The following is a 24,578-nucleotide window of genomic DNA, read 5'->3' as shown; positions in this document are numbered from 1 at the left end:
TCTCCTCTTCCCTTTGCACTTCAGATTTATTCTTTCTCCTTTCCCAGACCTCTGGGCCTTCTTCTACACCCCACTTCTGGCCTTCCTCCTACCCAACCCCACCTCCTGCCTGACCCCACCCTCTCCAGCTCCTGAGCTTATTCCTAGCCGCTCACCACCCCCTCATAACCCTGCCCCCTACACCAGTCCCTCTTCTACCTGGGCACTTTGGGAGATCTTCCGTGTTTTTTTCTTCTCCGTCTTCTCCTCCTCACCTTCCCTAGCCTTCTCTATGGTCCATTCCCAGGCAATCATGGCCTTTAAGGACTCCTTGATGGGCCAGCGGTAAATCTCTTTGTCCTGGGGTTGACAGGAGGGAGTGGAGTTGGTGGAATGGGGTGAGAAGGAGGTGGAGGTAGGAGACCCTGGCTCAGCCTCCCTGATTTTCAGTGTCTCAAGAAGGGGAAGGCCCCCAACATGTGGCTAGAAAATAGTCCAGTCGAATTTGTACCCAGGTTTCTTCCCTGCTCTGTAACAGAGTCTCTCCAACAAAGTCTCATTTTCTCATCTTACATGCAAGAGTCAGAAAATTAAGTATGGCCAAGGAATCAAACCCAGGCTGACTCTTCAGGAGGAACACTAGGAGTCCTGGGTCAAGTTCATGGAAAGGCACAGCCTGCAGAGGGGGATCTAGCTAGATCTGAGCCCCTGAAGCAGACTCACTCCTCCCTGAACCTCCAAATTTGGAGGCTTCATTTTGGACCCCCAACATTGGGCCCCAAGGCTTGATCACCTTCTCTGAGAAGGTCTTATAGGGCCTCAGCATGGGGTGGGTCTTCAGTTCCTCATCTATGTTCTCCCCATAGGACCAGTTGTTCTGGATCTGGAGAGGAAAAGGGGACAGGTGGAGGCAGTGTCACTACAGAGCTGAGGGTGGGGGCAGGATGAAGGGTAGGCAGCAGCTTGGGGGGACACAGAGAGGGAACCCTGGAGGATGAGGGCTTCAGAGGAGGCTGTGGGTTTCAGGAGGAGTTAAGGGCATATCTCAGGAAAGCTGGGGTTTTGAGGAAGGCTGGCAGGGGTAGGGTTCCTGGGGAGGGGAGGACCCTGATGCCAACCTTGTCAAAAGCCCACTTCTCATGTGTGTACTCCGCGAACTTGTTAATGAAGGAGTCCAACTTCTCTGGGATGATCACGCTATTAGGGGGGATAGGGTCAGTTGATGTTGGGCACTGGCCCCTCCTTCCATCTCTGACAGTCACCTTCTCCTTCTCTCCCCTCAATGTCCCACCCTCTCCTGCCCCTAGGCCTCACTTGAGGGTCTCCACAGGACGAGGATCAAAGTTGCCTTCAGCATCCACCGTAGCCTTTTTCTCAGCCTTGGATGAGTATGAGGCATCCACGTAGTCAGGGGGCAGGGCCCCTGCGATGGCGCACAGACAAGGCATCGCCATGCGATACAGTTCTGCATCATACTTCTGGGGATGCCAGGGACAGGGGTGTCACTGCAGGCCTGGCTAAGCCTGCTATTCCTGGAGCCTGAGGACCTCAAACTTACCCCTCCCATCAGCCACTCTCCTCCGTGAGCCCACAAACATGAATTGTGGTCCCTCTTCTGAAACCCAAACTTCAGCCCCACCTGGACTCTCCAAGTGCCCAAATGAAGGGCCCACCCCCTTTTCCATGACACCCAAACCAGAGATCCAACTCATAGATTCTCTTTGATCCAAACCTGCAGAGCCACTTCCTTCCCTGAGCCCCACATTTGGGGATTTCATTCTGAATCTAATTTTTGGGCCTCAACCCCTTCAAACAGGCTCCTTTCAGGGTCCCCAGACCTTGTGGGCAAGTGAATCAAAAATGCCCCAGAAGAGTTTCCTTGTGAGGTGTAGCTCTTCCTCTGAGGTGATGCCGAAGTTGGCCCAGCCTGTGGGCAGGCAGTAGTACTTCCAACAGCGTTCATAGTGGTTGGTGAGGAGCTGGTGGGAGCAAGAGGGGGACGCACAAAAGAGAGGGGCCGGAAGTGGTTGGCAGGCAGAAGAAAGCCCTGGGAGTCCCAAATATACGAGCGATTTTCTATTATGAAGGAGTGTGGGTTGTGCAAATTTATGCTAATAAGGGGAATAATATGTTTATTGAGGAGTGGTCCTGGACAGTTTATTATGCAAATTTGGCATTCTAATTTAGAGTCAGGGTGCACCTTAAACCAAAGCTAGATTTGTGTGGTGTTGTTTTACACAAATAAGCATGCTAATATTAATCCACAAGTAGAGTTGTGAGGAAATGGGCATATGGATGCAGTGGTTTGCTCTTACGTAAATTATCATGCTGAATAGAAACATAAGCAGCACCTCATAAAAATATATGGTAATTAGGAAGAGGACCTCCCCACATCTGATAAGCAAATTTGAAACAGGGGCTGATTTAGATGTATTATGTAAAATAGTCAAGATATCTGAGTTGGAGGTATCTCCTTATGAAAACTAGCATGCAAATAAACAAAATAATAGGAGAGTGTGCAAATATTCAGAATAGCTGTGGTACTGTTTATTCAAATAAATGTACTCATTTGAATAGTAGAAGGCTGGTGGTCTGGGCATGAGAATAAGCATGCTAATTAGGAAAAGAGGTGTGCTCATGCAAATATAGTTAATTTATATGTGGGCTGGCTCACTGTTAGGCAAATGAAACGCTAATTAGAGAGTGTTGGAGGCACCAATGACGCAAAGTGAATATCCTAGGAATCCCAGTATGCAAATGAGAATGCTAAAGAATGGCCTCATATTTGCAGTTTAAGTGGCCTGGAGTATGCTGATACAATGAGCCCCATAGTCCGAGGACATAGTAAGCGGGTAGGCGGGGCATGGACATGAGCGCGCCAAAAAGAGCCTGCCCTCACCTTGAGCGGCATCTTGGCGAACTCATTAAGAATGGGAACGTCGAACACCAGGCGCCGCAGCAGGTGCTGCAGCATGGACGGGCGGATGTACCTGAGGGAACAGCGGTGGGCTCTCACCTGGAGGCCCGCCCCACTCCACGGCCCCGCCCACGCCCCGGGTCTGGCAGCACCTGCAGAGAGCCATGAGGCAGTCTTCGATGACGTCGCGCTGCGCCTTCGTGAGCGAGCGGCCGCGGGACAGGCGGTACACCGTGTGAAGCATGGAGTCCACCATAATGGCGCGGTGCTCAGTTCCCGCAAAGAGTGGCGCACACTTAGTGATGAGCGGCAGCACCGCCAGGCACAGGTATCTGTTCAGCGCCAGCGCCATCTCCGTGGTGCTGAACGTGGCCTGGGGCACAGGGTGGGGACATCGGGTCCACTGCTGGCTCCTGGGGTTGCCCTGGCACTTGAACTGGACAACTCTGAGCAAATGACCCAGGCGTCTGATCTTTCCCCCAAACCTGCTCCCCTAGTCTCTATTCCCTTATTAGTCCAGATTGTGCAAATTTTCAAACACATATAAAAGTGGAGAAGCCAATTAATATAACCCTTCATAACCCAGATTAGACTGTTCTGCAGTTTCCACCTTCTACATGTTTATTTTCTCTAACCCCACCTTTTTTCCTGTAATATTTTCTTGTAACCCCCAGCTATATACCATTTTGCCCAAAGATACTTAAATATGTATCTCCATTCAGACAAGCACTCCTATTTAACATTCCATGCTGCCATTATCACACCTCCCAAAATTAACATCTCAATATTCATGCTTTCTCCAAGTGTCTCAAGATTTGCTTTGCATTCAGCTGAGATTATCTGGATCAGGGCCGAGGAAGGACAACATACTATGTATATTTAGCTTATGGGTCTCTTAGGTCTTTTTATCTGTAACTGTCTCTTTTCCTCTCTGCTATTAATGTTATTTATTTGCTGAAGAAAGTAGGTCATTGGTCCAGTGAAATTTCTTACATTTTGTCTTTGGATGGGTTGCTTCCTGGTTCTGTCAGTTAACTAGTTCCCCTGTCCCATATTTCTGATAAGCTGATGGTTATAGATTCAAATGTGTCCGTTTTTCCCAGTTAATGGCCAACAGTTATTTCTCTCATCTTAAGAAGAGCCTTCTTTGACCAAGGTCTCCCCTCTAGCACATTGCCATTCCTGTGCCTCCTTTGTCGCCAACTTGTGTAAAGACTTAACACTCACTGCTCCCTATCCACACCTCACCTCCCAGGCTCCGTAAGCTCTCTCCAGAAAGGCTTTTGCCCCACTGCCTTACTGAAACTGCTTGTCAAGGACACCAGTGGCCTCCATCTGGCCTAACCAGTGGTCAGTTCTCAGTCCTCATCTTACTTGGCTTTGTCACCTTCTGTAATTAGCGGTGGTGTTGTACACAGGTCTTTGTGTCTCCATGGTGTTGAGCCATCACTGAGAATGACTATTTCTTATAACCTGAGGTGTTAGAGATTTCAACCTCCCCTTTCCCGGAACTCAGAGTTTTCTTGGTTTTTGTTTTCTGCCTTGATGGTGAGGGAGGGAGGATCAGGATACACACACAATTACAGAACACACTATTCCCACTCTGGAGGCTGGGAAGGTGGCCAGGCTGCTCACCGTGTCCAATGAGGCAGCTGCCCTCATGTCAGGCAAGAATCCCACATCCAGCACATGCAGCAAAAAGTCCTGGTTCTCGATGCCATACACACGGTCCAGGAAGAGCACCATGGATGCCTTGTGGTCTGGCACAAAGGATGCTGACATCTTTGGTTGTACCAAAGCCCCATCTGCAGGCAAGGACACAGGGAGTCAGGGATGCCCTACAGACCTACCCTCCCCATCATCACGCCCTTGCTGAGTTCTGCCTCCTCAAACCTTTGCCCAGGGTGGGGATCTGCAGTGGCAGGCTGATGATGCCCACGAGGTCATCCAGGGGAACGAGGGAGCGCAGGATGGCACGGATCCGCAGGGCCTCGCCCTTGCCTGCTTGGATTAGCTGGGTGGGGGAGACAGGCATGTCACTGGGAAATCCATGCCCCATTCTATCCCTTCCTGACCCACTGGCAGGTAGAGCAGAACTCCTTTTCATGGGGCGAACTCTAGGATACACACAGCCGCAACCCCTGACTGCATCTCCACTACAGCCTTGACAACTCCACTCTCACTGCCTGGTTCCCACCCCGACCACTAGACAGGGAGCTCTGAAAGAGTGAGACCTGGGGCTGTTTTGGTCACTGGTGTGTCCCCAGCATTGTCTAACCCAGGATCAATGTTGTTGAATGCCTGAATGAAGAGGTTTAAGATGGCCATGCATGCCTCCACCCTTGTTCTTTGGTTCTCACATGCATCTCTGGTGCACAGCGTCCAAGCAGATCAATTAAGGCAGCATAGAAGGACATGATAGCGTGTCCCAGGTGTACCCGGTTTTCCTCGGGAGGCTCCTCTCCAAAGCTGCAGGGAAAAGCGGGTGGTGTAGGGGAGGCAGGCAGCAAGGGACACCAGAGGGCAGGCTGTTCAGTTGAGGAGGGGGTGGGAGACTCACTGCTCACGCCGGCGGTCCCTGCGGACACCTGGGCCATCCCTCGCAGGGTCCTCAGAGATACGGATGGCCTCTTCGATGGCAGCCAGCAGTCCTGAGCCGCCCTCGCCCCTCAGGGCCGGCCCAAAGCACTCTGGCTTGCGGATGAGCAGCCGTACCACCACATTGGCATTCTCCTCTACGCTCTCACCTGGTGGCTCCGGTGGGGTCAGGAGGCCTCGTGAGCCCAGGGTCCCTCCCCAGGCAGCCTTGGACCCAGTACCTCAAGTGTTCATGCCCATGCCCTGCCTCTTGCCCAGGCCTGGCCTGTGGCTCAAGATGTGAGCCACTGGAGGGAGGCTTTGGCCAGTCACCCCGGCCTCCCGCCCCACCACTGCCATGACCTGCCTCACCGTTGACGAAGACAGCGAAGCGCAGGAAGTCCAGGTAGCGCTCACCACCACAGGGGTTCCAGCCAATGTCCGGGTACCCTTTGGCCAGCAGCATGGGGCAACTCTGGAGGCCACAGCCAGCCAGGTAGGACACCACCTGAGGGCAGAAGAGAGTTCAGCCATAGGCCAGACCCACAGTACCTTTCTCCCTAAGGCTCGGGGCCCTGCCCATCCCTGGCACTCCACATGCCAATTATCCCTGGAAGCCTCGGCAAAAGATGACTCATTGTCCACCCTCATCTCCCACCTACCTTGGGCCAGCCTCCACCCTAGACTCCCTGCTCTACCCAATCTGTCCCACACACAGTGAGAAAGACCCTGCAAACACCTGAGTTTGATCATGTCCCTTCCCTGCTCAGAACACTCCAGTCAGGGTAAAAGCCAGAACCCTCACAGTTGCCCACAAGACCCTTCACTCAACATGCCTGTGTGACCTCCTGCCCTCACCTCCCACCACTTGCCCCTTGCTCCCTCTGCTCCAACTGGTCTCCTTGCTGTTTTTCAAACTCATGAGGTTCGCTCCTGCCTCATGACCTTTGCACTGTCTGTTCCCCTGTCTGGAATGCTCTTCCCCCTGATGTCTTCATAGCCCCTCACCTCCTTCAGAGCTTTACCTGAATGTTACTTTCTCAGGGAGGTTGTCTCTGACCACTCTTGTCTAAACTGGGACACCCTTCTGACACTTGATATTTCTTTCCTGCTCACTTTCTTCCTCTTTAACACTCATCACTAAGATACCATGTATTTTACTTATTTATCTTGTTTATTATCCTTCCTCCCAACTAGAACATCCAGCAAGAAAGGATTTTTGACTGTTTCAATCACTGTCATACCCCTAATGCCTTGGACAGGTCCTGACACGCAGTGGGCACTCAATAAATATTTGTTAAGTAAATAACAATATAATAGTGGATAACTATTTTTGAATGCTTACTATTTTATAAGTGCTTTCACAGAGTTATTTATTTCTCTGAAAAACCCTATAACATTGCTTTAATTATTATATTCATTCTGCAGATGAGGAGGCAGAAAGGCCTGAAGAATTAAAGTCATTTGCCCAAGGCCACAGCAAGGGAGTGGGGAGAGTTAAATCTAAGTTGCTGAACTCCAGAGCCCACACCCTTCAGCACTACACATAGCTACAAGTAGGGGCACAAAGGGCCAAGAGATGTGCCAAGACTACACAGCTGGAGAGGGTGGAGAGTGGATTTGTCTTCAACCCATGAACGAGTGACTGGGTCCTGTTCTTTCCCTGAAAATTATTTCCCTTCTGATTTGGTCCTGGACCATCCAGAATGGCCCCTGAGAATGGGTCCTGAATCAGCAGGTACCCGCAGGTTCCAGGCCTCCTCCCTCCATACCTTCTCCAGGTCCTGCTCCTGCAATGCCAAGGCCAGCTCATTGTTGTCAATGACAGAGGCAGCTGCCACATCCAGGGGTGTGGAGCCCTGCATGCCTGTGGGGGTGAAAGGTGGTGAGAATGCTCTCTGGAGGTGCGTAGCTACCTCTCTTACTCCTGCTTACCTTACCGCCTCTGTGAAGCCCTCCCTGATCACCTCTTTCCAGTCTGGGTCAGGCGCCTCTTCCGGTGTACTTTTTTCCCATCCCAGGCCTGACCACTCTGGGCTGCTGCTGTCTGGGATGGGTCTGTCTTCCCTGTTGCACTATGAGCCCTGAGAGGGCCAGGCCCAGGGCTGTCTGGGTGTCTCCAGCACTACCCATCACAGGGTCAGGTCAAGAGCAGGTTGAGGGTATTTGCTGAATGAATGAGTGAGCGAGCCAGAGGAGAGTGAGGTGGGCCTAGATGGACTGCCAGGAGTGGGCTCTGGAGGGTGAGCACCGGGCTCTGGGATTCTCACCTAGGCCAATTCCACTGTTCTCCAGCAGGTAGCTCAGGTGGTCAAACATGGAGCGCTGGTTCTGCCGGCTGATGCGGCAGAAGTAGCAGAGGAAGCGGCAGCAGCTTGTCACCATCTTGGGGAAGCGAATCTCCTGGGGTGGGCAGGGTGGGTCAGTGGTCAGTGCCTGCTCTCTGTTGCCCCTGCCTCTGAGCTCCCAGGCCCATGCAGGACCCTTACCTTGGATTCGCCACCCCCGAGAACATTGACCATGACCTCCATGACTGTCTCATGCATGCCCAGTGCCCGCATCAGGTTTGGGTGCTGGTAGAAAACTTTGTTGTTCATGATGTTCCTATGGACAGGTGGAATGCTCAGGTGGGGCCCGAGTCCAGAGAGAGCCCCCAGGCCCTTGAGGGGGCCATCACCAGGTAGACCCCCATAGGGAGGAGGCTTTTATCATATTGCCCATTGAATCCTCAAGTGCCTAGAAAGGGCCCGGCATACAGTAGATGCTCGATAAATGTGTGCTGAGTGAATAAATGAGGCACTTGACACTAAGTGAGTGCTCAATAGTATTATTGTTATTGCCACAGCTACAACCAAGAGCTCGCTAAAGCTGCACAAGAACTCTACAAGGTGGGCATGACATGAAATTGAAGCTCAAATGGGGTGAACTTCGTGCCAAGAGTCACACGTGAGCAGGAGCTGTTCCCTGGGGGTGGGTGGAGAGGTAAGGGTAGAGGACATTATTCAAGGAAATGAATTAGCTGTGAGAAGCAATATATCACCCCAAGGATGAAACACAGGTAGAGGAAGGAGATATTACCAAATCCAGAGGATGTGACCCAGGGGACAAGCTGGAGCCAGGAAAGCTCCCCTACTTTCCTCCAGGACATGCAAAGTCAAGGAGGGGTCAGTGCCTCACCCAATGCTCTGGATCATGAGGTTCTCCTCCTGGGGACCCATCTGCACAATGAGCAGTGAGCGGATCTGGCCGAGGCACTCGAGCAGGCTCATGGTGTCCACCATGGAAGATGGTGAGATGGTGTACGCCCGGGGCAGGGCACGCAGCAGCTCTCCGAGCCCGTCGTACTGCCGGTGCAAGAGACTGAACATGGCCCGTACCAGCTCGGGGCTCTGCACAAAATCCTCTTGGGCCCAATGCACCATTGTGTGGGACACCAGCTCCTGCAGTGACTCTGGGCAAGGGAAACAAGGGTTAGCACACTCTGCTTGGCCAGAGCTTTGAGCCCAAACAATGCAGAAGGGGCTCCTCTTTCCAGTGGCTTCTCAGTTACTATCCTCCCCACTCCACCTGCCAGGAGTGCTCAGATTTGGGCAGATATTTTCTATTGCCCTAAGAGTCTCTGTATTCTCATCACTCTAATACTCCTTCCATAAGGACCCCTACAAATTTCAAGAGAAAAAAATTTAATTTCTAGAGAACACCACAGCAATACTGTAAGCAGTTCATTATGCACCTCTGAAAACACAAGCCTCAGTTCCATGTGTCCTGTAAAACTACTGCCAACTTTTCATCACAAGAGTCAACAAACACAAAGAACAACTGTGAACAGTTTGGTATTATTTGAAAATGATGTCAGAACAACTCTCATTTTCCCTGGCAATCTCCCTGGGCCTTTCCTCTCCTACAGCTAGCATCCCTTATCTCTCTGTCTCTTCCTTTCCCAACCCTTTTTCTTCCCAGGATTTCTGGGAGAGAAGACAGATGTCTGCTGTGTCTCAGGGTTAAAAGAAACCGCAGGCACTGGCATTAAATGATGATGTCAATTTATGACCTGTGATGTGTTAAACTTACCTTCCTTACACACTCTGGCCCATCACTTCTGACCTCATCTCCTGCTCCTCTCCCCCTGCTCACTTTGCTCCAGCCACATTGGCCTCTAAACACACCAAGAATGTTCCTGCCTCAGGGCCTTTGCATTGGCTGTTCCCTCTGTACCAGTTATCCTTCTCTAGACCTTTGCACACCTCACTCCTTGACTCTGCCCCTCCATCTTTGTCTCTCCCTCTCCTCTCACTTAACTTTATTCTTAGCATCCATACCACCTGACATGATGGTATATGTATATTTGTATCTGTCATAATATTCTGAATCCCTTGAGGGTAAAGACTTTGACTCTTCCCTGTACTGTATTTCCCAGCCCTGCCATCAGTGCCTGGCCTAGAGTCGGCCCAATAAAAATTTCCCAAGTGTTGTAGACTAAACCCTGTACCGACATCAAGGACTCTGTCCTTGTGAGATGGAGCTAATATGTAATTTGCATAATGACCCATTGGTTCAACACTGATCATAACTGCTTTTCTAATCCCCCAGCATGGTAATTATGTCACTGAGAAAAAAAGGCAAAGCAAATAAAAGCCACGAGGACATGGAAGCCATGGTGGTGCAGGAGTTGCCATGTATGGAGGAAAGTCTCTACTCTGGAGGACCGTATGCCACTCTGGTCCAACATACATACCATGCAGCCCCATATTTGGGGCACACTTCCAGCATGCCTCCTCTCTCACCTCGCCCTCCACTCCTCCTCTCTCCTTGTGCTACTCTCCATAGCCTATCTTGGACTCCGAGGCGCCCCAAGTACAGGGATGCCTGACCCACATTGGCCCTCTCCCTAATGTCCCAGTCCTTACGGGGTTTGCTCTCCTCAGCAGGCAGCTCCTCCTCAAATTTCTCCTCCTTCTTCTTGACCAGATGCACTTTCTCCAACAGGCTCATCAGACGGCTGCCCAGGGTGACCTCTTCCTCTGGTTCCTCCTCCTCCCCCTCCAGCTGAATTCCTGGAGGTGGTCAAGAAGAAGGGGGAGTCATTCATCTGTTTTGTTATTTGTCTGCTCAATCATTCACTTTTTCATCCCTTCATCTGTATATTCATCCATATGTGCATTCATGGGTTTTTTCATTTATTTCTTTAAGTGTCCATATGTTTTGTCACTTATTCATTCTTTGAAGTATTTGTCTTTTCTTATTTTTTCATTTTATAGAATTTTATTTATTTAAATTTACTTATTTATTTCAGAGAGATAGAGAGAGAGAGAGAGAGAGAGAGAGAGAGAGAGAGAGAGAGAAACACCGATTCGTTGTTCCATCTATCCATTGACCCATTAGTCGATTCTTGTAAGTGCCTTGACTGGAAGTCAAACCTGCAACCTTGGTGTATGGAAACAACGCTCTAACCAACTGAGCTATCTGGCCTGGGTGAAGTATTTGTCTTTTAAATCAGCTACTGTAAATATGTTGAAAGAACTAAAGAAAACCACATTTGAAGCGTTAAAGAGAAGTATGATGAAAATGACTCATCAAATAGAGAATATTAATAATGAGGTAAGTGATATAAAAATAGAAATTCTGGAGTTGAAAAGTACAATAACAATTTTTAAAAATCCCTAGAGCCCTGGCTGGTGTGGCTCAGTGGACTGAGTGCCGGCTTGTGAACTGAAAAGCCGCCAGTTCAATTCCCTGTGAAGGCAAATGCCTGGGCTGTAGGCTAGGATCCTAGTTAGGGGCATGTAAGAAGCTACTGATTTGTTTCTCTCCCTCCCTTCCTTTCCTTCTGTCTAAAAATAAATACATAAAATATTTTTTAAAAAATCACTAGAGGTATGATCACACATTTGAGCTGGTAGGAGAATCAGTGAACTTGAAGGCAAGACAATAGATATTATCTAGTCTGAAAAACAGAAAAATAATGAGGAAATACTAACAGAGCCTCAGAGACCTGTAGGACACCATCCAGTATACCCATATATGCATACTGAGAGTGTCATAAGAAGGGAAGAGAAAAGGGAAGAAAAAATACTTGGACAGGTATGACCAAAAATCCCAAATTTGATGAAAAATATTAATTTGCACATCCAAGAAATTGAACTCCAAGTAGGGTAAATTCGAAGAGCTCTATACCTAGATGCATCATACTCAAACTGTTTAAAGGCAAAGGCAAAGAGAAAATTTTGAAAGCCAGTAAGAGAAAAACAACACATAATAGGGGAGTCTCAGTAAGATTGTCAGTTGACTTCTCTTCAAGAACAATGGCAGTCATCCATCCATCCCTCCAGCTAGCCATTTCTCCACCTTCATCCCTCTGCCTACAGCCATTCATCCATATACATATCCACCCAAAAACCCATTTATATCATTTCACTCATCACCTATCTGTTCTATAAATAAATATAATACATCTAAATAAATACATCTAAGTAAGTAAATATATCTATTTATTCATTTGTTTGTTCATTCATTCACTCAACCAACCAAACAACAGTTACATAGCACAGACACTATAAATGTTTAAGATCAGGGAATCTTAGGGAAACTTCAGGAGAGGTCTCCAGAGAAAGTTTGGAAGGAGGGTTCTCTGAGCTCCTCCTTACCACAGTGTGCCAGCAGGTCTTGATGAAATTCAAGCAAATCCTGTCGAATCTCTTCAGGAAGAGGACAATCTTCCTCTTCCACACCATCTTTGAAGTGCACTAGCATGTTGATCTAGGAGAAGGTCAAAGGTTAAAATGAGAGTCAGAGACTCCAGAACAGGAACACTGTAGTAAAGGATCAAAGATCCAGTTGTGAGTCCCTATCTAAGGTCATGAGCCAAAGTGTGAATTAATGAAGAACATCTGGGAGACTAGAGGTTTGAAGGGGGTCAGGGTCATTCTGGATGACTCAGAGTTCAAGTTAATTCAGAGATAGGTAGGAGAGTAAGAGATAAGTATTTAAATAGGGTCAGAGATCAAGCACAGGTTTAGGGGTCAAGTACCATTAGTGATCAGAGAAAGGCAGAGGCTGAGTTTGGGGTTTAGACAGTAAGGCCGACAAGGGTCAGGGGTCAGAGGACCTGCTCCTGGGGTGGGGAGCGGAACTCGCGTGTACGTCGGGCAGTCTCAGCTGCAGACATGGTGAAGGCTTTCATGAGGAGGCTGTAGCGGTCCCGCTGGTTGGCCTGGAGCTTGTCCACATAGCGCTCTGCAAAGGCTACCAGGGACTCAACACGGTGCTGCAGCTCTTGGTCACAGAAATACTCCAGAAGATGGCACATCTGTGGGAGAACAACCAAGCAGTAAGAGGGATGGTGGTAAGACCATCAAAACTTCCTTGAAACTTTCTTTGCTTTCTCTCCCCTCTCAATGGCTCTGACCTGGTCCAGCTACCATCGTCTCCTGCCTGGATCCTTATGTCAGACTTCTCCATGGTCTCATTTCTCCAATTCATTTCCCATTTGGAAACCAGAGAGATCATTCCAAGCCAGCAGCAATCCACTGCTTTATGCACTTCCACAGCTCCCCACTGCCTCAGGACAAATCCATACTCATGCCTCACCACTATGTCTCCCACCCTAGGTGAATGGAGGTTGGAAAACAAGAAGAACCAGCCTACCTGTAATTTCACAGACTCTGGCAACTTCATCTGGAGAAGCCCCTCCTCCAAATCTTCTTCTTTCTCCCCTTCTGCTGTCTCTTCTTCCTCTTTTTCCTCATCATCCTTCTCCTGTGCCTCTTCCTCCTCATCCTCCTCCTTCTCTTCCTCATCTTCCTCCTCCTCCTCCTCATCTTCTTCTTCCTCCTCAGTGAATACCTCAGGCTCAATCATCTTCAATATCTGTTTCACATCCTCATCTCGAAAGACGCCCATCACCTACAGGACAAACCCTGGGTCCTTCACTGTGGCCTGTAGAGCCTCCATAATCAAGTCCCAGCATTACTTCCCAGACCTACTTCTCCTGAACATGGCAGATTCATTCCTGCATTGGCTATGTGGTTCGTCCTACAAGCAGGAATGGAATTCCTCTGCCCTGACATTCATCCTCCTTAAGATTCCCCCAGATCCACATCCTGTGTCCCACCCACATGATCCAGATGACCCACATATAGCCAAACATGAGCATCTTTCTCTTCATAACTAAGTGTCTAGTCTCCCAAGCTTGAGCACAAGTGCCTCTGGAACAGGACATGCCCTGTACCTGATGGAGGCCATTATAGCTTCCAGCATATGTCAGTTCTCAGTCAACATAATGCGGATGCTAACAGATGGAAGGAGAGTGAACAGACAAAAGGGAAGAAGAATTGAGAAGGAGAAACATGGATGAATGGGTGGGGGAGAACTGGGTGGCTGAATTAATAGATGGAACCGTAAGGGCTTCCAGAGGAGAAAAATGGATGGCTGGATAAGGAATGGAGAGGCAAAGGTAAAGGTGGAGGAGGAGATGGTGAGTGGAGGGATGACAGAGGACAAATGACATATAGATATGTGGGTAAGTGAATGGATGGTTTGATAAGTAAATGAGGAGCAAGGAAATGAGGAGCTGGGTAAATAGATAAATGGGTAGATAGTCATGGGGTGGGGTGGGATGGATAGATAAGTTTGTGTATGAGAAATTGGATAGATTTGTATGTAGGTATATGGATGAATCATTAGATGGTTACGTAAATGAAATAAAGGGTGAATAGAAGATGGAGACTGGGTGGATGCGTGAGTGGATGAATGGCTGTAGGTGGCTGGATGGATTTGTAGGTAGGTGGATGAGTGGAAAATACATATGGATAGAGAGATGGATGGATGTATGGACAGATGGATAGGTAGGTGGAAGATGAAAAATGGATGGATCTGTGGATGGTGACTGGATGTACATATGGATGTATGGGCGCAAAGGTAGAAATAGAATGATAGTTGGATGTATGAAAGGAAAGATGGATTAGTAAGTAAATGGGCAGGTAGACAGATGAACAGATGGAATGGTGGATGAACTGATGTATGAGAGAGTGGAAGTCTGAATGGAAAACTAGATTGAAAGCTGGATGAATATGTGGTTGGAGAGAGGAAGAATAAATGGATGAATGATGGATGGCTGGATGGCTGAAAGAGAAGAAGAGATTAAAAAAATATGAATTAGGTGCATGAATGGGAGGAAAAGTGAATGAAAGATGATTAGAAGAGGGAGGGATAAATCAAAAGGTAGAGGATGTATAGTTGGGAGAGCTGAATGGGTGGTTGGATTCATAAATGGAAGGGGAGTTGATGCACAAACGTACACAGATTATTTGGACTGTGGAAGAGTGGGACAGAGGAAAGCAGGAGGAAGCAATTACCAGCAGGGTGGACACAAGCTTGAGCACGGGGACAAACTGGAACTCCACAGAGCCCCCGACAGGGTCGCGTGCGTGCTGCCCACCATCTCGCACTGCCTCCCCCAGCATTCTCAGTGCTTTGTCACGTAGGGCCTCCAGAGGGATGCTGGGACTGAGGCGGGCTGGGGCTTCTGCCGTCCCAGCAGCTGGCAGGGCAGCCACAAAACAGGGGGGTGAGAAATGGTGTGGAGGCCGCAGCGAGGTGGTGATGCCAACACCAGGCAGGCCATGGCGGCGGGGACCATTATCCTTGCTTTTTCCAGGAGGGAAGAGGGTGATGGTACGGGTCTCAGGCGTGAGGGGCACGATGTACTCAGAGAGCATGGAGCGGCGGCTGCGGCAGGCACTTTCCAGGTGGATGCTGATGAGGAGATCATAGTAGCCAGCACGCAGGGGACCGGGGAGGTGCGCATCCTCCAGAGCGTGCAGCAGCTGCGCCTGGTCCACGTGACTGCACAGAGCATGTGCCACGCGGTTGTTGCCCAGGGCGCACACTGCACGGTAGAGGCGAAGGGTGTGTGAGTGGAAGCGCTGCAGGTCCAGGCGCTCGGACAGCTCCAGGATGTCCATGCACCTGTGGCAGAGATGGGCCACAGACAGGGACAGGGCAGACAGAAGAAATGGGAGACAGACACATGGACCACAGAGAATCAGAGAGGTGCGTAGGTGAGTTTTGGTGACCCTAGCAGGGAATCCCAGTGATCTGCTGGGCCAAAGTTTTGAGTTCTATGGAGCTGGGTTTAGGATTCTCTCAACGGTCTTGGAAGTCCCTAAAGGATCTGGGGGCCCACTGGGAATGTCTGGCACTCTGGGGTATCTGTGATGCCACCGAGAAGATCTGGTAACCCTGCTTGTATCTGGGATCCTGGATTAGGCCTGAACTCCCACCTCTGGCAGGTCTGAGTACCCCAATTGTGTCTGAGCACTACTAGAAGGTAAATATCACCAGGGAAGGACATTTCTGCCTGTTTTGGGTTTTGTTTTGTTATATTTCCAGCATCTAAACAGGACTTAGCACATAGTAAGTGTTCAATAAATATTTGTTGACTGACTAAATGGATGTGTTTGGCCCCTGGGGACGGGTGTGAGGCCACTGAGTTATACATGAGCATTACTAGAATGTTTGTTCACAAGGGCTGGGTGTCTCCAGCCTGGAATGCCGCCAGTCACATAGGAGGAGCTCAGAGTTATTTGTAAAATGAATGAGTAAAGGAAAGATGAGGTATGTTGGCAACCTCATGGGATGAGTCTGGGATTCCTGGCCACGTTCAGAGTCTGTAAGAGCACTCCTGCCATTCATGTGAACACATGTCCACCCAGGTGTGTCTGGGTCCCTTGAAGCGAGTTTGAAGAGTTCCATGGGATACATCTGAAGTCCTACTGGGCATGACCACAACACCTTGGGGTAATCCATGTGTATCTAAGTAATGCCCAGATCTTCCAAACTGTATTTGAGGCCCCTGGGATGTTGTGTGGGCTCTTTGATATGGGTCTGGGCTCCCTAAGCGGGTTTAGAGTCCCATAAGGTGGGCCTGGGGCCCCTTGGGATGTTGTCTGTGGTCTCCTGAGGTGGGTCTGTGGTCCACTGAGAAGGGCCTAGGATCCCCTGTGGTGGGTCTGGAGTTCCCTGAGATGGATCTAAGGCCCCTTGGGGACAGTGTTATCTGGGTAGAGTAAGGTAGGTCTGGGGCCTTCTGGAGTGTTGGTTGGAGTCCTAGGGTAATAGTGGGGGCCACTGAGTTGGACCCACACCCAGACAGCTTGCATGCAATGCCCCTACGTTCCCCCCTCCCCTGAAGTGCAGCTGGACTGGCCCTGACCGGTTCTCCTCAGGGATGTGCAGAGCCATCATGGTCAGCGGCTCCTGGCACTGCACGGCCCAGCCCAGCCGCTCGCCAGCACGCCGCGTCTCCACCTGCAGGAAGTGGTTGGGCATGCGGCTCCACGAGATGGGCATCAGCATCTGCACCTCAAGCCGTGGTGGGCATTGTGGGGCCGGGTTCTTGCGCTCGCTCAGAAACATGGCAGCGGACAGCGGCATGATGTTCTGGGGGCATGGTGCACAGGTCAGGATTCCCAGCCCTGCTTCCAGGGGTACCTCCTGGATTGCACCCTGCCCTTCGCTGCTCCTCCAGCCTGACTTCCCACACCTCCCACCTCAGCCTGTTCCATCACTGCACTCTGACCTTCTGCTTTCCCAGCTCAAACTGGATGACGTTCTGGTGGGTGGGCAGGACAAAGACAGCAGGAAAGAGCTTCGTATTTGGTTCCACCTGGCAAGGAAGAGCAGGGCAGGGTGAGGAAGAGGGCACTGTGGGCTCCACAATGGCCCTGAAGTCGTCCTCGGGCTGTACTGCCTCTGATCCAGCGTGGACAACCTCCTCCAACTCCACTGGGGTAACATGTCATCTGGGTCTCTGCGCACCACATCCCCTCCCCCACCACAAATGCCATTTCTGTTTCTCTCCCAAGGATATTCACTCTCCAAAATCCAGAAAGCATCCTCTGACTGCCCCTTCCCCGAGCCCTCCTGATCTTGCCAGTGGAACCACCACAAACACCACCATCTGGGAAACAATCTTGCCCAAACCAAACCAGAATCTAATTGCACCTCTGCACCCATATCCAAGTTGACCAGAAATACAGGGGAGAGAGATAAATGTTCAAATGATACTGCAGAGATGCGTCAGCCAGATCCTGACAGTGGGGAGTTAGGCCCATGCTGTTCAGATGGCAGTGTGCATAACAAATCCCCTGGGCTTTGTTAAAATGCACATTCTGATCAGTAGGTCTTGGGAGAGGCCTGAGATTCTGCATTGTTCTTTAATTATTTTCCAACTACTGTTGACATATAATATTATACTATTTTCAGGTGTATACTGTACCTTACAAAGTGATCACCCTGGTAGTATAGGACCCACCTGACACCACACATAGTTATCACAATATTATTGACTGTATTCCCTGTCCTGTTCTTTGCATCCCTGTGACTATTTTTATAAATGGCAATTTGTACTTCTTAATCCCTTCACTATTTTCATTCTCCAACCCCCCTCCCATCTAACAACCATCAATTTATTCTCTGTATCTATGAGTTTGTTTCTGTTTTGTTTGTTCATTTATTTTGGTTTTTAGATTCCACATATAAGTGAAGCCATATGGTACTTGTCTTTCTCTGTAGCATAACGCCCTCCAGATCCACCCATGTTGTCACAAATGGTAAGATTACATCCTTTTTATGGCTGAGTAATATTCCATTGTATATATGTAACACATCTTTATCCACTTGTCCATCAGTAGACACTTAGGTTGCTTCCATATCTTGGCTATTGTAAATAATGCTGCAGTGAACACAGAGGTCCATATGTATTTTCAAATTAGTGTTTTGTATCTCTTCAGATAAATACCCAAAAGTGGGATTGCTGGGTCATATGGTAGTTCTATGTTTAAATTATTTTTTGAGGAACCTCCTATATTTTCCACAGTTGTTGCACCAATATGCAATCCCACCAGCAGTGAACGAGGCTTCCCTTTTCTCCACATCCTCGACAGCACTTGTTGATTTTTCTCCACATCCTTGCCAACACTTGTTGACTTAATTGATAATCATTCTGACAGGTGTGAGGTGATATCTCATTGTGGCTTTAATTTGCATTTCCCTAATAATTAGTGACCTTGAGCATCTTTTTGTAGAGATTCTGCATTTCCAGCAAACTCTCAGGTGATGCAGACCCTGCTGGTCCAGGGACCACACTTTGAGGAGCAAAGCTCTCTACAGGACAGACAGCCTGGTTTCTTCAACAAATTCAAATCAAAGAAGAGAGGAAGAGAGGAAAGGAGGGAGGAGGGCGGGAGGGAGAGAGAGGCAGGGAGAAAGAGAGAGGAAATCTATATATAAAAGAGATTCAAGGGACACAGCAACCAATGAAAACATGACCTTATTTAGATTTCAGTTCAAATAAACAAATGGTAAAAAAGATGTGTTTGAGACAACCAGAGAAATTTGAACATTGACTGGATATTTTATGATACTTAGGAATTATTAGAATTTTTAAAAGTTGATGATATTGTGGTTATGCTTTTTAAAAGAATCCTTATGTTTTAGAGAGATATCCTGAAAAGAGAGGAAACCAGATGATGTCTGGGATCTCTTTCAAACTCACCCAGTCATTGTGGCAGTGAAGGTGGGTGTGAGGGGCTAGGGATGAAGGAAGATTGGCTATGAGTGGGTGATAGCTGAAGCTGTGTAATGGGGACCTGGAGGTTTATTATGCTATTCTAGTTCTGTATATTTTTGAAGTTCTCCATTTAAAATTAAGTTTTATAAAATCCAACTTAGAAGGATTAATGGGTGGATAGGTGAATAAATATGTGATAAAACCACTGTAGTAAAACATGGATGGTATATTCTTGGTAGTGGGTATATGGGTGTTCACTGTATAATTTCTTCAATTTGCTGAATACTTAAATTTTTTCATGATAAAATGTTGAAAAGGAAAAGCCCATCTTAGGATGCTGGCCCACCTGGTTGGTGAAAAGGTGGTAACTGGTGGCACCCAGCCTAGTAGGGAATGTGGACCTCTGTCTAAGGTCAAGAATATGCTCTGTCTCCTCATTTCTGGGCCTCATTTCAAAGAGTGGTTCATCTAGGCGGTGTCCCGGGGGCCTTGCAGCTCTGGCCTGTCTTGAGGACTGGGTACTGTTTTTGTCCATTCTTTCTAAGGTGGCCTCTAGGGGTGTCTGGGAGGGTTGTTCAGGAGGCTGGGACATGAGGATGCTATTGCTAAGTTGTAGAGATCTGGACTCACCTGGAAAAAGGTGTTGCTCTCTTTGCCATTGGCTGTAAATGTCATTAGGCCAGTGGCCAAGTCCACCAGGCAGCCAATGACAAGGTCCGTGTGGCTGATCCGGCCCTGCTGCCCGGAGCTCACGAAGTCCCCACCCCACACCATGTAGCAGTTGCTGCACTTGAGGCTGGAGGAGACAACGGAGAACCAGTGCACGGGTCTCAGCCAAGGCACTCTGGCCCCTAGACACTCTTTTCCCTGAGCTCCTAGAATACTATGACCTCAGGGCTAATCCCCAAACCACCACCACCTGCAGACCTGAGCCCTGAAACCCCTTGCCCCGGACCTTAAGCCCCTCAGAGCTAGAATTCTGAGAAGCTGGTGGGGTGTTCCAGAAGGATAAAGGGGAGCAAGGAGGAGAAAACAGAGAAAGGAAGTACTGTAGACAGAGGAGGGTGAGATGAAAAAGGAGTAAACAGAAAAAAAAGAAATGGAAAAAGGAGAAGAGGAGGAAAAAAGCAGAGCAAGAGCCACTGGAGGGAAATAAACAGGAAGAGAGGAGGAAGAGTAGGGGAAAGCTTCTGAGCCAGGTGTCCAGACCTGACTTCCCACCTCCCACGGTCCCTACCCCTCCCTGGCACCTGCTGTGGACGTTGCCTTGTTCATCCCCCATGGTCACTGTCACTGCTCGGACCTTGCTGAGGTCAAAGTTCATGTCGTGCTGATGGTAGTCGGGGGTGACCCAGCCCACCCATACGCAGCTGGGTTCCTGGCCAGCGAAGACCCTCACGGAGTAATAGTACTGGAGAGGCAAGGGTGGCAAGGGGGGACCACTGGTCAGTCCAGAAGAATGGCGACACAGGGCTTCCCTAGGACTCTCAGTGTGTTTCTCTGGAGTCTCAGTGTCTTCTGGGAGTTTAACAAGAAGCCACTAGGTTTGAGAACCCCTGGGTCTATGTCCCTCTGTTTCTGTGTCTACTGATGTATTTCTAAATTTGGGAATCCTTTGGGACTATTTTGTGATAGTTCCAAATTTGGGTCTCTCTTCAGGTTACAGCAAAGTTATAAATAAATAATGGCTAACAAACATCTAATTAATTAGCTCATAAATTAACTCTCTTAATCCTTACAATTACCATCAGATGGGAGCAATTTTTATCCCCATTTTACTGATGGGGAAACCATAGAGCTTCCATAGACAAGAACGGATAGAGCAGTGTTACGGCTTATGCAAGTGGCACCCATGTCACCCATGATCCTAACATTAGGCTGCTTGTCTCAGAAAGTATTCCAGATTAGAGAAATCCCAAAACTATATTGGAGTCAATTTTGGTTCCCAGGGATATACTATAATAAGTTAAATTTCAATGTATTTAGTGTATATGGGTGACCATGAATATTGGGGTCCCAAGTCTGTATTTGTTTATCTGTTGGATTTTGGGATCCCTGGAAGTTATATCAGTGTGCATTATAGCTTCATTGTGTTCCCAGCAATTTTAGGCTCTATGGATCTAGGGGTTCAAAGGATTAAATCAGTGTGTACTGTATTTTGAGATCTCCAGTGCATATTGAGGTGTTCCCAGTTATGGGCAGTTACTAGGGATCATGGCATGATATTCTGAAATCTGAGGGGCTCCTGAAGTCACAGGTCCCTGGTCCATACCGTGGTGGTGTTGAGGATGATCTCAGGGTCATCACGGTCATCAGCAGGTACCACCTCTCGAGGGAGGCGGGGAAGAGAGGGGGTGGTTGGTGGCTGGGTCATCATGGCAGCCTTCTTGGCCTTGAATAAGAACCTGGGAATGGGGAGGAGGGACTGTGTAAGAACAGGTCTCAAGCCCAGCCCTCTAGTCCTCCCAGTCACAGCATTCATGACCCCAAATCTGTCCTGACTACATCCTGTATCTCATACCCAAGGCCTTGCCTCTAGAACAGCGGTCCCCAACCTTTTTGGCACCAGGGACCAGTTTCGTGGAAGACAATTTTTCCATAGATTGGGGGGTGAGGTGGGGATTGTTTTGGGATAATTCAAGTGCATTACATCCAAGCTCACCTCCTGCTGTGTGACCCAATTCCTAACAGGCCCAAACCAGTACCAGTCCACAGCCCAGAGGCTGGGGACCCCTGCTCTAGAAGAATGGAATCCCCAACTGTGCCAGGCTAATCCATTCTAAAGGTGCTGCGCTCTGTGCTTGCGCATGTCAGCTGAACCAAATTTAGAGGTACCCCTGGGAAGACCACAGGTTCCCTTTGGGGTGTACAGTGGTCCCCCTAAGTCAGCATTGTTATACACATTTCTCATGTGGGTATTAAAGGGATTTGGGAAAGGACAATTCTTCATGTGCGGCGCTGTCTTGTACACTGAAATAAAGTAGAATCCCTGGAGACCCAGCAGCCGCACCCCCAAAACTGTGATAACTAAAATCTTCCATCATTTCCAAACACCCTCAAAAGATACAAAACTACATCCCGATGAAAACCACTGCTGCAGTAGGTGGAAAGCAGATTTCATTTCAATTAAGTTTAATGCCTTTTGAGGGTGTTCCTTGAAATAGTTTTGGGGGTACATTTGAGGCACAGAGATGACCCTAATTTAGAAGACCACTGGTGTTCACTGGGATAACTTGGAGTATGGTCAACTCTGCCAAGATTCTGAGGTTCCTCCCTTTAGTGTGCATGGATAATGAAGTCCATTGAGTGAAATGTTTTGAGGCCCACCAGGTACCCTAAGGACAGTGAAGTGTTCCATAAATATAGTGGGATATCCCAATTTTATGTTCTCAGGGAAATTAGAGCTCCCTAGGAAAATAATGGCATTCACTTGAGACATGATAGAGTCCTTCAGGATTCTGACTCACTTAGCATATATGGGGACACCTTGGGAGGCACCAGGGTTTCTTAACTTGTGGAGATTGCCTAACTGGAGGTCCCAGGACAGAGCCTGGGCCCCACCCTGCCCCACCTTGACTCACCCTCTCTTCTTGTTCTTCTCTGTGGTAGCATCCTTCTCATTTTCTGCCCTGACAGGCTGGGCCTCTACCCCAGCCTGGGGGGTGCCTCCGGGTGTCCCCTCCTTGGCAGTTCCCTCTTTGCCCGCCTCAGCCTCGCCCCAGCGCCCAGCTGAGCGGCGCAGGTTTTCGTAGTCAGTGTCAGGCTCTGCTGCCCGGTCCTCATCCTCAGCAGGGGGCTGCGGCCCCGGGGGTGCCAGAGGGGTGGCCCCTGCGGTGCAACGGAAGTGCTGGTGGAACTGGACTGGAAGGCTTAGCCGAAGAAAGATCATCTCCACTAGACTGTTCTGGGAGCCCCAGGTGCGGTGGGTCAGGCGCAGGCAGGGGGGCATGTCCACAGTGCCATCCACACGGGTCACCTGGGTGGGGGTGGGAGACACGCAGACTGATGGGCAGGCTAGGCCATTGGTCCTAAACCTGGTTACACACCGAGCCACCATTAGGCCTTAGAGCACCTGTGTGAGAATAAGCCAAAGGTGCCCCCTCCCCTGGGTGGATGAACTCTCCATGGGGCACACAGGTTGGCCATGGGTGTGCTCAGCCCTCTGTCAACCTTTGTCTGCATGTCTAGTACAGTGGCAGCCCTGGTCAGACCCTGGGATCCTGGGGGGCTTTCAAAACTTACTATGCACAGGCCTTACTCAGACCAAGTCATCCATCCATCCATCCACCCATCTACCCATCCACCCACCCATTCATCCATTGACCCACTTATCCATTTGTCCACCCATCTGTCCACTGTCCACTCGTCCACCCATCTACCCATCCATCTATCTGTCTATCACACAGATATTTACTGAGCACCCACTGTGTATCAGGCACTGTTCCAGGTGCTGGGAACACGGACGTGAACAGAACAAAGGCCTTGCCATCCTGGGCTCTCTGGGAGACCTCTTGGAGAGAGCAGCCCAGAAAGGTCAGGTTTTGTAAAGGCTCCCAGAAAAAATTTTGTTACATTTGTATGTGAAAGCATAACACTCAGAAAAACGCACATGTCATAGTGCATAGCACGTTGAGTTTTCAGAGTGCCCAGCACCCAGAAGGAGAAACAGAGCACATCCAAGCCCCGGAGAGCTGCCTCAGTGCCTGTCAAAGACCATGAGGGGTTCTGAGGAGGGAAATGCACTGACCTGGCCTAAATAAGGGACAGAAGCTGGTAGAGGGAAACATGCCCATCCTGTGCACTCCAAGTACAGACTCTCAAAAGTTTTCTGGTTCAGCCCTGGCCGGTGTGGCTCAGTGGGCTGAGCACCGGGCTGCAAACCTAATGGTTTACAGCTTGATTCCCAGCCAGGGCTCATGCAACCAGTCTATGTTTCACACATCAATGTTTCTCTCCCTCTCTTCCTCTATCCCCAAAAATAAACAAATGAAATCTTTGAAAACAAAGTTTTCTCGTTCAGTTCAAAGGTAAGGACATACTAATCCTGCAATAACTGCACCGAACTCCAAGCTCTGGGTTAATATAATGTACTCTACTTACTTAATACAGTGTATAATTTTTGTCTGCAGCCAAAATCTAAACTGTGTCCGAGTCCCACATCTGATTTCACATGCAAGATTTGCTGCTGTTGCAGTATAAACACTTGGTATAATAGGATTTGAAACAAATTATATTACAGTTCATAAAAGTTGAAAAGGAGAAATTAAACCCACAAGTGAAATGTTTGAAATGGTTATACCTATGTCTACATAAGATGTGATTGGGATATCAGATACTTATAATGATGGTTTAAGTACTGACTGATATTCAAGAAAACCAAGTTTTCTTTGTCTTTTGATTTATTGATTTGGTTTAATTTCCATTTTGCTATTTTGTGTTTTAATCAAGGCATTGTAATCTTATAATTTAAAAATAAGTTACTTAAGAACAAAAAAAAATTTTCTTGAGACTCCATAAACAATTGGAGTGGTTCCC

The 24,578-nt window shown here is 48.8% G+C and overlaps 1 protein-coding gene across 6 annotated transcripts in view; it reads right to left on the bottom strand.

Annotated features, from left to right (window-relative positions):
- RYR1 (ryanodine receptor 1) overlaps window positions 1-24,578 on the bottom strand; it is a 111,434-nt gene that overhangs the window by 58,950 nt on the left and 27,906 nt on the right. For all 6 annotated transcript variants that reach the window (XM_054589107.1, XM_054589110.1, XM_054589109.1 and 3 more), the window contains exons 28-54: window positions 22,625-23,019; window positions 21,316-21,448; window positions 20,294-20,454; window positions 19,674-19,839; window positions 17,052-17,138; window positions 16,686-16,912; window positions 14,827-15,439; window positions 13,118-13,375; window positions 12,579-12,779; window positions 12,118-12,229; window positions 10,381-10,527; window positions 8,651-8,924; window positions 7,963-8,077; window positions 7,744-7,876; window positions 7,246-7,340; window positions 5,846-5,981; window positions 5,457-5,643; window positions 5,257-5,365; window positions 4,790-4,910; window positions 4,532-4,701; window positions 3,049-3,269; window positions 2,879-2,969; window positions 1,818-1,958; window positions 1,294-1,457; window positions 1,098-1,176; window positions 773-862; window positions 199-339 (exon numbers count right to left, since the gene is read on the bottom strand). In XM_054589107.1, coding sequence (XP_054445082.1) covers window positions 199-339; window positions 773-862; window positions 1,098-1,176; window positions 1,294-1,457; window positions 1,818-1,958; window positions 2,879-2,969; window positions 3,049-3,269; window positions 4,532-4,701; window positions 4,790-4,910; window positions 5,257-5,365; window positions 5,457-5,643; window positions 5,846-5,981; window positions 7,246-7,340; window positions 7,744-7,876; window positions 7,963-8,077; window positions 8,651-8,924; window positions 10,381-10,527; window positions 12,118-12,229; window positions 12,579-12,779; window positions 13,118-13,375; window positions 14,827-15,439; window positions 16,686-16,912; window positions 17,052-17,138; window positions 19,674-19,839; window positions 20,294-20,454; window positions 21,316-21,448; window positions 22,625-23,019 — 4,767 coding nt within the window. The remainder of the gene's footprint in view (window positions 1-198; window positions 340-772; window positions 863-1,097; window positions 1,177-1,293; window positions 1,458-1,817; window positions 1,959-2,878; window positions 2,970-3,048; window positions 3,270-4,531; window positions 4,702-4,789; window positions 4,911-5,256; window positions 5,366-5,456; window positions 5,644-5,845; window positions 5,982-7,245; window positions 7,341-7,743; window positions 7,877-7,962; window positions 8,078-8,650; window positions 8,925-10,380; window positions 10,528-12,117; window positions 12,230-12,578; window positions 12,780-13,117; window positions 13,376-14,826; window positions 15,440-16,685; window positions 16,913-17,051; window positions 17,139-19,673; window positions 19,840-20,293; window positions 20,455-21,315; window positions 21,449-22,624; window positions 23,020-24,578) is intronic.

Source organism: Pteronotus mesoamericanus, unplaced genomic scaffold, assembly GCF_021234165.1.
Source record: "Pteronotus mesoamericanus isolate MK-2021 breed Mesoamerican mustached bat unplaced genomic scaffold, CSHL_Meso_final scaffold_165, whole genome shotgun sequence".
In the NCBI taxonomy this organism is placed as follows: Eukaryota; Metazoa; Chordata; class Mammalia; order Chiroptera; family Mormoopidae; genus Pteronotus; species Pteronotus mesoamericanus.
The sequence above is the reverse complement of the archived record's forward strand: the minus strand, read 5'-3'. Positions and strand labels throughout refer to the sequence as shown.